The sequence below is a fragment of the Medicago sativa genome, chromosome 4 (genome assembly GCF_051527215.1).
Source record: "Medicago sativa cultivar Bolivia chromosome 4, Bolivia_mono, whole genome shotgun sequence".
NCBI lineage: Eukaryota > Viridiplantae > Streptophyta > Magnoliopsida > Fabales > Fabaceae > Medicago > Medicago sativa.
In genome coordinates this window covers 8114518-8127266 of record NC_140752.1, presented here as the reverse complement: position 1 = coordinate 8127266, position 12749 = coordinate 8114518, and the positions used below count along the sequence as shown (strand labels likewise).

The following is a 12749-nucleotide window of genomic DNA, read 5'->3' as shown; positions in this document are numbered from 1 at the left end:
TAACAAATAGATAAGAGTCAATTCAAATATTAAAATAAAATTGTAACAAACATGATATGAGTATATATATGTCAAGTTTTTTTCCTTTATCATTTAAAAAGCGTAACAAACTAGATAAATATTTTTATACTTACTTTTTCATTATCTCAATTATACCCTTGAACAACGTATAGATAAGAGTCAATTCAAATATTAAAATAAAATTGTAACAAACATGATATGAGTATATATATGTCAAGTTTTTTCCTTTATCATTTAAAAAGCGTAACAAACTAGATAAATATTTTTATACTTACTTTTTCATTATCTCAATTATACCCTTGAACAACGTTTTCTATAATAAAGATTGTTGTTAGTGTCATTAAAAAAAATTAGATTATTTTTTTGTTATATTGTTGGTATCATTGAAATAGATAATCATGTTTAGTTTGATTTGTTATAACTTGAAAACAACAAACATTTATATTTATATTTTTAATCAAAATTAAAATTTCATAATAAAAAAAAAAGAGTGTTCATAATTTTCAAACGTTAGCGCAATAAAAAGAGCAAAAAACACATCTTTTTGCTAGTTTGTATAACAAAAATAATTGGAGTTATTTTTATTATGCGGATCACTCACACCCCTTACTCTAATAGGAGTGTTATCAAATATTGGCAGACATGGGCTGCTGAGCCCAATTTTAGAATTGATTTATAAGCATCTTTGGTTTTAGGTTAAAATGTTGTTGTATGTATATATAACATATTTGCGTGGAGGGAGCGAATGAATTAGAGAAATTGATTCCCGATTCCTTATCAATGGCGACGGCGGCATCACGATCATCCAAAACCAATATTGCAAAGAAGAGGGCAGTGGCGGCAACATGTTCTTATTTACCAGAGGAGTTATGGGAGCGTATCTTCAAACTCCTCAACGACGGCGACAACAACTTCTACAGCAATATTGATGAATATGGGAGGCTATCTTCTAACCTCTCTGCTGTCTCTCTCCGTGACAGTTTCGAGTCCCTCTCGGTTGTCTCAAAAGAGTTTCTGTCCATAACCAACCGTCTCCGATTCTCGGTGGCAATTTCCGATCAAACAATCCCTTCCCTTCATCCTCTCTTTCAAAGGTTCCCTAACATCACATCCCTAAACATCACTCTCAGAGAAAGTAACCTTGATGAGCTTCTTACTCAAATATCCACTTTACCTATTGACCTCAGATCGCTAGCTCTCTACCACCCCGCCACGGTTCCTGTAAACGGGTTGCAAGCTTTGTCAAAAAAGATGAAAAATTTAACATCTTTTACTGGTTACCAATTTGCTTCGAAGATCAACAAGAATGATCTCTTCTTCATTGCTAATTGTTTCCCTTCACTAGAAGAACTCATCCTTACAGACAAGGGTTATTCCCAGTTTATTTGGTTTCTTGATGAAGATGATGATGAAGATGATTATCAATTGTTGGCCCTTCCCAAACTCCGCAAGATTGCTTTATCTCGTAATTTCATGGGTCGACAATCTATTAACTATCTCTGCAAGAACTGTGACCTTCTTCAGGAGGTCACAGTCATTGAGGATCTTCCATCACCTCTCCTTGATATCGACGACGACGACGACGACTATTGTGTGTGTGGTGCATATCATGGATGATATTCCATAGTGATATAGTCGGAGTTTTATGATCAAATAATAATTCAATTATAATTTGATTCAAATTTTGATTTTTTTTTTTTCGTATTGAGTTATTAGACATAATGATTCATCCGACTTCCAGTTGTTTCTTTTGCTGGCTGCAATGTTTTCTTCTGTAATGAATATTTGTTTTCTTGACTAAAGTTGAAAACACATTCGTCATTTTTATGCATCCACGCTGAATCATCGTTTGTAATGAATCTAGCCCTTTAAATATAAGAGATGTAAAGTTTTCATTTGAAAGCTTATAAATGAAAGTTGTATGACTCCTAAAAGATCTTCTGTTGACATTCTTTTTCTCTAGCAGCAAAAGATAAATTCAAACAATTTTTTTAACACTACATATAAACTTCCACTGATTTATTGGCTTCTAACTTTTGAGTTTTGTTTGTTATGGTTTCATAATTAATATTGAATAACTTTCACTATTATATAGTTTTCAATTGACCAGACGTTGGAAGCATAATACGATTTTTTATTTATTTAAGCTTGAAGAGCATAAAAAGTAAAAATTCAAGTCTGTAACAAACATAATCATGTTTGATGTATATTTTAATTGGACTTCATCTGAATGCATTTGTGAATGATGTCATTGGTGATGAAGATTGTGATGAGAAAATTAACAGTAACAAACTAGCAACCAAAGATTGTGAAGAAGAGGTAGCAGTTGCAATGGAGAAGAGCTGAACATGCCTCACTACAGGCGAATGAGACACTTTAATAATACTTCAATCTCTTCCTATTCACACTAACATATTTACTAAGTCTAGCATTCTCTTTGATTGTGAATTGTTTATTTCTGGTATAGAATGTTGATGCAGTACTAACGGTGTCCTAGGATGTGGTTGTGCTTCCACATCCGTAGGGTGGATTCCCTATCTATGATTATCTGAAATTAATAATAGTGATTTGCTTGGTGTTCTCTCTCAGATTTTGTGGTCATTAATGGTACCACCAACACCATTTTGTGGATGTTGTATACAGACATTCCTTATTTTACTTGCAATCATGAAAATATTGTTGTGGTGGATCGGTTGGTTCGACTAGAGGTACTTTGGTATATGGTTACCTTCCTTACCTACAAACCGAGTGTAAATCTCAGAAAGATAGTGGTAGTTCAGCCAAATATGGCAACTATGTTGACTTAAAATATATTCTTTTGTTTGAGGCAAAGATTCCTGCGTAATATCGGTATATAGACCGAGCCGAGTTAGGCTTGGCAATACCTAAGCTTGGTCAGAAAAATTTGACATCTCTCACTTCTTACAAAAAGAATTATATCCACAAGGATGATCTCTTCTTTATAGCTAATTGTTTTCCTTTGCTCGAAGAACTCAACCTCACTTATCCTAGGATTTCTACTTACTTTGATTTTATACTGGATGAAGATGATGATGTTCAATTTTTGGGACTTCCCAAACTCCACGAGATTTATTTATTTGGTATTCTCTTCGCTCACCAATCTATTAACCATCTCTGCCAGAAACTTTGAGCTTCTTCAGGAGGTCATATGGTAATTGGCTGGTTTTCACGGTGTAAGAGACGAAAAAAGAAGACGTATTATTGTGAAAGAAGAGGTACCATGGTTCCATAGCTCAATCCAACTCTTGAAGATCTATGGTTATTGCCATAACTCAATCCAAAGATCTCAAAATCATGGAAATGGATGGAACGATTGGAACATTGAGAACTCATGAAGTTCTTCTCAATGAAGACAACAAACCAGACAAGGTAAGATGATTGCTATCAAAATTTCCGAGTGTCATCAAGATACAACTTATGATTTGGCTCTGACTAACTTCAGAATAACTTATACCTGACAAAATATCAACGTAGTAGTGGGATCACATACTACAATCTGGGTTCCTAAATTGAGATAAAACATGCCACTAATGAACATAATTCTCGGTTAAATTGATCCTCAAGCAAATTGAAAGTGATTATTTTTATTTTTGAGCAATGAAAGTGATAAAATTTAATCTTTACTCTTGTTGTATTTAATTAGTTTAATATGATTCCTTCTTGTAAAAAACTATCATATAGATAAATAAATAAAAAATCTGCGGATATAAGAAAATAAAATCCGCAAATGGTGTGATACAAATATTTGATGGTGTTTAATATATAAAATAACAAATTAATAGAGCACTACATTAAAGTTAATATTTTAAAAATATTAACCAGTTTTAAAAATTTTATCACATCGATTTTCTTTTATTGGTACATAAAAATTTTCTTTCACAAATATTTAACGCTATTTTACTTAAAAAAAATATTTAATAGAAGCACTATATTAACGTTCATATGTAAAATAGTCATGATTTTTTGAAATAATATCATATCAACTTCTTCACACCAGTACATAAAAATTTGTCAATGTTCCTTAGATAATGGTGACGAACATGTTTTCTTTATGTTGGGGTGAGGGGGAGAGAGGCTTGAAAATGGCGGAGGATCTTGTTTTCTTGGGAAGAAGAGTTGGTAGCAGAGAGTCGTGGTCTTCTTCTCAATGTGTCTTTGCAGGTTGACGTATCATGTTATTCAGGCTATTCTGTTAGAGGCGATTATCAGTTTTTGACAAATATTGAACATCATGATCGTTCTATTGTTCTATTTTTTCGGTCTTAATTTGGGATAAGAAGGTTCATTTGAATGTGTCGTTAATTGCTTGGCGTCTACTTCGCCCAGCTTTCTACAAAGGTTTTTCATAGTTCCCAGCTTTGTGTGTCTAGCTGTGGTGCTATTGAAACTGTTCACCATCTAATTTTTGGTTGTAATTTTTTCGGCACTATTTGGCATCAAGTTAGTCAAGGGATTGGTTCTTCTTCTGTGAATCATATTCAAGTATCTGATCATTTTATTCAGTTTGGTCAATCAGCAAGCAACTCTAAATCTATGCGTTCGTTTTTGCAGCTAATTTGGTTCTCTGATGTTTGGGAAATTTGGAAAGAAAGGAATAATAGACTTTTTAACAATAAGGAAGACACGATTTATTAGATCCAAGACAATAAAAAAACGTATTTATTATTAGTGGCTAAAGACAAAGAATACTTCTTTTGCTTTTCGGTATCAGAATTGAGGGTCTAGACCTTTTACTTGTTTGAGATGTAATATCCAGCTCGTCAGCTAATGGAAATTTTATCTGTTAAATGTAACAGAGGACTCAGATTCAAGGACGGTGATTATGGTGAAGAATGTTAAATACGACGGATGATATTTTATGAAATATTAGTCAAGAGTGGACTTATGTGTCAAAGTCAGGTAAACACGACTAAGGTGAAGGGCAAAGTGGTAAAACGTCGCAAGTGACTATATAAGGCCACAAGGGCCATTTTCCTTCATTTCTACCAACACTTTCTCTCTCTAGGTTTTGGCAAAACATTTCTCTCCTCCTTCTCTCTAGACTTGCGCCTTCCCCTCTCCATCATAATCATCCAAACTTCTTCCAAATCATGATCAAGCATGGATTAAGGCAGCTTAGCAAGCAAGAAACACATAAAGGAAAGTATTAAGGCATGGTTTGGATAGAAAGCTAAGGATCAAGATTGAAGCAAAAGCTAGGGTTTGAGCTTGGATCTTGAAGGAAAGCAAGAAAACATGATTAGGTGAGTTCCATAGATAGTTTACCTACCTTTGGTTGTGTAAATTCATGCTAGAAAGTAGTGATTTATGTTTATGAGAGGTTTAGAACCTTAATGTACTTTTGATAAATTCTTGTTGATTACTTGTTAGTTTGCCATGAAAGATGTTTATAAATGTATATATATGTTGCTAGATGTTTTGGTGCATTGCAGGAACCATTAGGATGAGTTTTGGGTCAAAAATTGGAAATTTGGTACCACAGACCCGAAGAGCTACGCTATTAGCGAAATCTACGCTAATAGCGAAATTCTCAGGATGAGCCACGCCCCAGCTGAGCTATTAGCGCAGCTCTCTGGACTTGGCCAACTTGCTTTGGCCTGTTGGCCCAGTTCAGGGTCCGTGGTGCATTCCGAAGCTTTTCTTTCAACGTTATACAACTTTATAACCCAAAACAACATCTAGGCAATGCACATAACATCAAACGATTCTTGAAATGAAAATCATGGCAATCTTAACATGAATGGCAAGAGTGAATTAAGAGAGTTTAAGCCGATATTACTCGGGTAGCAATGAATTAAGAAAGGGATTAAACTAGAGCCTCGATATAGTTATCGAGAACTAGAATAGTTAGAAAGAATAAAATGCTTTGCATTATTAATATGCTTGATAGACGCGAGGTAATGAGAGTATTATCTTCGCATAGAAGCAAGTGCCATACGAGTATGGCAAGACGTGAATCGATTTTATATCCATTCACATAGTAAGTTAAGCAAGCGTATAGTTACCTCTAGTGGGATCGTCTAGGGGTCCGAGGTAAAAGAGAGTTAGCATGTTCAAGATAATTTTCATGCATAAGACTAAGACTTATAAGAAAGAAAGAGTGTTATGTCTCTTGTAATCCTTCCAAGGTTGGATTCAAGGGGTTCCCCAAGGGGGAATGGTTAAGCCGCAAGGGAGCCACATTTCACTAAGTTAAGGTGTCGTGTCTTTTGTATTCCTTCCAAGGATGGGTACAAAAGGTTCTCCAAGGGGAATGGGGTAAGCCGTAAGGGACCCGCACGTTCACTAAGGGAGTCCGGTGCGCTCTTGCTAAGCACTTCACCGGTAGTAAGGGATTAACTTCCGGGGTTACTCCACTCGGGACTAATACATAAAATGAATTCAAGATAATTGTTTGTTACACGCTAACTTAATCAATGAAGCTGACAATGCATATTCATCATACATTTATGTGTATTATGTCATAGAGCCTTGGCATAGGCTGTCAAGAACTAGAAAGAATATAGAAGTAGAAAGTCAAGAGCTAGCAAGCTAGAAAGAGTCACTTTTGTGGCAAGATTAAGAAAGTTTATTAATACATCTTATCCAAGTAAGTAAGTAAGCAAGTTAAGAGAGTTATACCGTCGACGATCTTAGGTTTCCCCTAATCGTCCGGTTAGAGTCGTGTCATGATTTTAGCAAGTGAAGGCCTTGATGCGTAGATCGTATCTTGGCAATGCGGTCTTAGATTCCCTTAACCGCCATGGCACGTATAAGAAGAGAAGCCTATAACAAGTTAAGAATATTAAGACGGCACTAGCAAGCACCGTCGTCTAAGAAAGCAAGTCCCCACACACGTATAATCAACCGGCAGGTTGTATTGTAGACACGTGGTGACCGTAGGTTTTCCCCGTGGTTGCCTATAGCCTAGGGTTAGGTGGAACTCACTGAGACATTATGTCTCATCCCAATCCTTATTTGTTTCAGATATCAAGATGGATTAGCAAGCTAGTAGCCAGATGGATGTTACAGCAAGTGTTCGTTCGTATCAGCTGCAGCAGGATATGGATATTCAAGGATGTCTTTATTACATTTTAGAAAAGTTGACTTATAATCTTATTGTACGAACGCATTTGTTCTAAACATTATTCATTTTGGAAAATTTTAATGTTGTATATTTTAATGTATCCAGTACTAAACTAATGCACATGCTAGACTTTCTAGATACGTCTGGTATGGGTGTTACATGAGAGTTTGGTAATACTTATTTTTTGCTTCTATTTTTAGTTGCGTAACATTGTGTTAGGTAAAACTCTTTTTCGTTGGTGATATATTCCGTTTTAGTTTCTTATTAAAAAAAACAATAAATTTTCTTCCGCATATGCAAACAAATAAAATCCACAATGGATGCAGCTTCGCAAATATAAACAAATAAAATCCGCAACGGATGCAGTGCTAATATTTAACTGATTTTTGCATATAATTTTGTCAAATAGTCTAGTGGTTAGAAAGCACCTTTTAGATGAATAATTGGGGTGTCTGGGTTCGAACTCCACCCTCGCATATAACAATGCATTGTCTCTGCCAACTTAGTTATGCTCACGGGGACACCCAAAAAAATTATAGAAACATTACATTAATACTGATAATTTTCATTTAATATCTTTAAAATTTTTATAATATTACGAATATAATTTATTATTATATAATTACCATAATGTTGCAGAGTCCTTTTTTTTTTTAAGAATCAAAAATGGAATATATTAACAACAGCGGTAAATCCTCTAAAGCACAAGGTGTACTAAAGAGGCCACCCCAAATTTTACAAGTCAGTGTAGAATATACAACAAACAAAGGTCAGTCGATACCCAAACAAAGTAACGGGTCCGACCACCAACTTTGAGAACCATAAGCAAAAGTGGCGTTGCTTGCTTTTAGCCACCACAAAGAATTATATTTAACTTTTTCCAGCAAGTCCATCATGAAATTTTGGACATTAATATTGAATAACCTGTTATTTCGCTCGTTCCATAATATCAAACGCACAGAAGCCAGAGAAGCTACATAAAAAAACGGCTTGTCCTCGAAGTTCCAAAAGCGTTAGTAAACTGAATAAAGTGATCCCGAGTATTATAAGGATCAGCTCCGGGAACGCCAAGCCAATTCCTTATATGCTGCCATAGTGTTCCAAAGATATCACAATTAATAAACAAATGTTGAGATGATTCGTCACTCCCACACCCCACCACACAATATTTGGCCACGGGTTGGATTATACCACGCCGTAAAAGATTAATTAAGCTTTGTTGGCAACCTATCCCGCAACAATCTCCATGCTAGAATAGAGACCTTCAATGATACCTGCTTATGCCAAACAAGATCTCCTGTGATGTCTCTTGAAGGAGCAACCTGGGTAGTAAGAATGTGATAAGCTCCGGACATAGTATAACCCCCCACAATGTCAGGAGCCACTGCCACCTGTCAGAAACATCAGTCTGCACAACAAAATTGTTAAGAAAAAGGCAACACTCGCTTAACATCTCCTCCTCCCACGCCCACAACCGTCCCGTCCAACTCCACGCTGCCCCCTACCTCCCACCCTAGAGAGAACATATCAGCCACAGTGCTCATTTGATTCAAGGATAAATCAAATAAACGACTAAACCGCCTACTCAAAGGAACATCTCCTAACAACCTATCATGCCAAAATAAATTATTCGTTTCTTCCCCTACCTTTCTCGACACCCTGTCAGCAAACTAGCCCCCCCCCCCCCCCCCATCGGTCCCTGCACCACGCCCCATTTTCTGTAACGATAGAAAATGGTGTTACGTCTTAATACTTAAATGTCTAATACAGATTAAGTTCTTAAGTCTTACTTTTACTAGTAAATTAATTAGGTTACTAAAAATTTAATTTAAAATAAATATCTTTCTTGCGTATATTTTTTTTTTAAGTAAAAGTATTAGCTCTTGATCGTAAAACATAAAAATAAATAAAACACAAGGATATAAAATATGCATTGATATATTGTACACGACGTTAATTATCTTGCCCTTAGGCTTACATATTCAGGCTTGTCAGGGTAGTTAAATATTTTACAATCACCTGCAAGTTAAAGTACGTCATACTTAAGTGTCAAACTAATTAAACATAAGGAGAGATAACTAGTTTTTCGATTCCTATGGTTGTCCTACTTATTCCTGTGCATATCAGTGTTTGGGACACCATATCCAATTCCCAAACTGCATCTCCTATTTCCTCCAAACACTCAATCCTTCGGTTCCCCGAGTGACTCAATGACTTCCCCGACATTATCTGCAAATTGTAAGGGTGAAATACTCGCACACAAGGTTAACTAAATGTTAATAATATTACATGTTGATACATAATATTTTATAGTTACATGTAATATTTTTTTAAATAAAGAAATATATAACACCATTATACATGTAATTTCTTTCACCATTAAATCCTGTAGAAATTAAATAATCACAAGGAAATATATATCAATTGAGCACACAATAATTTATGGCAACCACACACATCAAAGTTAGTCAAAACAAAGATCACTTAACACTTTATCATAATCAATACCAAGGTTATAGTTTTGACTTGTTAGTAGCATCTTGGTTAAACCTACTCCATGGAGACCTCTATTATGAGTGTAAGGCCATCTCAACTGCCATAACATGATTGTTTGCAATGAGTAGATATATAATCTCTACTCCAACCATTCTGGCCCGATCGCTGCACCTTATTATAGATAGTCCTGCACAGTCAGGTATCACTGTGTCGGGTATTATATGATTTCCTCCAGTTAGAGAAGTTATCACTACCTATTGGTAGGAGTTCAAAACGTCTGTAGTCGACCCAACCGAACCTATCCTCAGTCTTATATACGTTATCGTATTATAAGAAACAACCTGTATTACTCTTTACAAAATTTATTAGTTATGTAAATCTTCAACACAACTATTTTCATCAACAATCAACTTAACAATTTAATTGTCAAAAGTCATATATGTACCTTAAGAGAAATTTCTTCAAATAAAATTAATAATAATAATTGTGAGTTAGTTATAAGATAAATAAATTAAGAAAAATATATTATATATACTTACAATACCACGTTTAACTGATTACTTATCATATATATATGTATGCATAATATTTAGAATGTTTTCTAGAATTTCTTCTTTTTACTTACTGTCCATTTCAATAAATAATATAAATAATCAAATTTGCTCATTAATAATATATATTTAAAACAGATTAATACTACAATTAAATACACAAATTTTCTTAATCTCATGTGATAATATACATATATATGGGCGTTCTCTAAAGTATATCCCCTTACCTTTCAGCTTTTCAAAACTTGAGTAATGACCTTCTTCAACACCTAATTACTCATCAAAATAATTATCTCTTAACTAACTATCATTGTAATAAAAATTATTAAATGCTAAATGTTAAAGTAATTTTAAGAATTATAGAGTTGACCATAAATTTGGAACGTAACAACATTAACATTGAAAAAATTCTAAAGACAATTTTCCAATAGCTACAATTAACTAGTTTATTCAAGTGGTGTCAGTAATGGTTATTCTTTCTTACTTAGAATAACTTTAGAATTTTAACATGATGGATTTCTACTAGTTTTAACCAAATCTTCCAAAAATAATTATGAGTTATCAAAACTTTTAAAAATAAATTCTAATATCTACAATTTTATTTATATATATCAATAGATACAACTTAATTAAATTTACATAATTAATATAGTCAAGTGTTTAAACTCCTAAATGTGTAGTAAGAATTTAATAAATAAATTCATGTTACTAATCTTTAAAGAAAATTACTATTCCATTTTAATCAGCTCCATCACTAAAATATGGCTAAGTTAAAACATAACTCATTATTTTTGTTAAATTGTGAAGATCTAATGAGATTTATAGTTTTGGTTCTCTAAGGCATAAGTAAAATATTAATTTCAACAAAAGTTTATTGAAAGGCCAAATTATTTTATAGTGGTTAGCTAAGTTACAAGAAAGAACTTTTTAGACAAAAATAATACAAACAAAACAAAGGAATAAAAGAACTAGTTTGTTTTTGGACTATTAAACAAAGTAGTTAGAAAGAGTAAGAGAGAACTAAGAGTTTACCTTAGTTTTTGTTCTGCTATAGATAGTGTGCAGGTTTTGTGATTTTATAAGAAGCACAAAGTGCCTATTTATAAGTAAACAAAGTGTAGTCTATTATGGTGCAAATATAACACGTCTTTAGTTTAGTCACTGTAAGAGATATACTCAAGTTTATACTTTAGTAACGTTCATGAATATGCCACGCCAATGGATAAGCTAATTCTTATCAGTATACTGTACATTCTTATCCAATATTGTTTTTTTTTAAAAATCATAAATAATATAATTAATCATATAATCCTATCATATATATTTTTCTGGTTTCAAAAATATATTTATTTATTTATTTCAGTAATAAAATTTATACAGTCGAGCAAATCGCTGTCCGAAATTTGGTAGAATTTTAAGCTGAAATTTTTATCATAGCTTGTTATGATATTATAGTACTAATATATAAAATTATTTTTCCTAAATTCACTCTCTAGAAAAGAATTTAATTATCAGTTAATTCAGAGTAAAATACCGCAAAAACACACTAAATAATGCATAAAAAAAATAGGGTGTCACACCATACCTCGTCACCAAGACCCTATACCACAACCCTCCTCTATCCGCCAACACCACTTTCCTAACAAAGCAAGATTAAATTCCCTCAACTGCCACACCCCCAAACCCCCATACTCCTTTCGTAAACATATAGAGCTCCAAGCGATCCAAGAAATTTTCCTGTTATCCTCAGTCTGTTACAAAAGTCTCCATACATTTTGTCGGAAAAAAAAAGTCTCCATAAATATGATAAAGCGATAAAAACAAAATAGTTTAGAAAAAAAAACTTTAAATATGTTTCTAATCCCTATAAATATAACAACTTTTCATTTTAGTCCCTCTAAAAAATTTCTTCGACTTTTAGTCCCTCAAAATTTTTCCATCTTTACTTTTGGTCTCTCTTTTCAACTATAAGAATCTCTCCCAAAAAAATAGAATTTTGAACAAAACATAAATTAAATATGAATTTTTATATTTTTCCCGGTTAGAAATTAATATTTAATTCATGTTTTGTTAAAAATATCAATTTTTAATGGGAGAGATTTTTACATTTTACACAATTTCACTAAAAATACAAAGGCTACACATGATTTATCTTAAAAATAGGGACCACAAGTGGTGATTGAAAATTTGATAGGAACTAAAAGTCGAAGAAAAATTTTAGAAGGACAAAAATGAAAAGTTTGTATATTTATACAAACCAAAAACATATTTAAACCCAATAAAAACGCTACAAAAATAAAATTGTTATAAGTAATAATATGATAATAAATCTACCTAAAAAGATTATAATAAATAATAATAAGATAATAAAACAGATTGAGAAGACCACAAAAAAAAAAAAAAAAAGGATTGAGAAGACTTTAGTTTTGACCTATATATAATAGCCTTCGGGAAACGAATGAATGAATGAGTTAAGAGAACTTCAACAATGGTTGCGACAGGAAAAAACCCTAAGAAACGAAGAAGAAAAATGAAGGCTGCATCATGTTCATGTTTACCAGAGGAAATATGGGAGGGTATCTTCAAATTCCTTG

At 33.2% G+C, this 12749-nt stretch overlaps 1 protein-coding gene across 1 annotated transcript; it reads left to right on the top strand.

Annotated features, from left to right (window-relative positions):
- Positions 1–790: 790 nt before the first annotated feature.
- On the top strand, positions 791–1977 carry LOC146925985 (uncharacterized). Its single transcript, XM_085708062.1, has one exon. The coding sequence runs from the start codon at positions 802–804 to the stop codon at positions 1636–1638; it is 837 nt and encodes a 278-aa protein (XP_085564188.1). The 5' UTR covers positions 791–801; the 3' UTR covers positions 1639–1977.
- The last annotated feature ends 10772 nt before the right edge of the window (positions 1978–12749 follow it).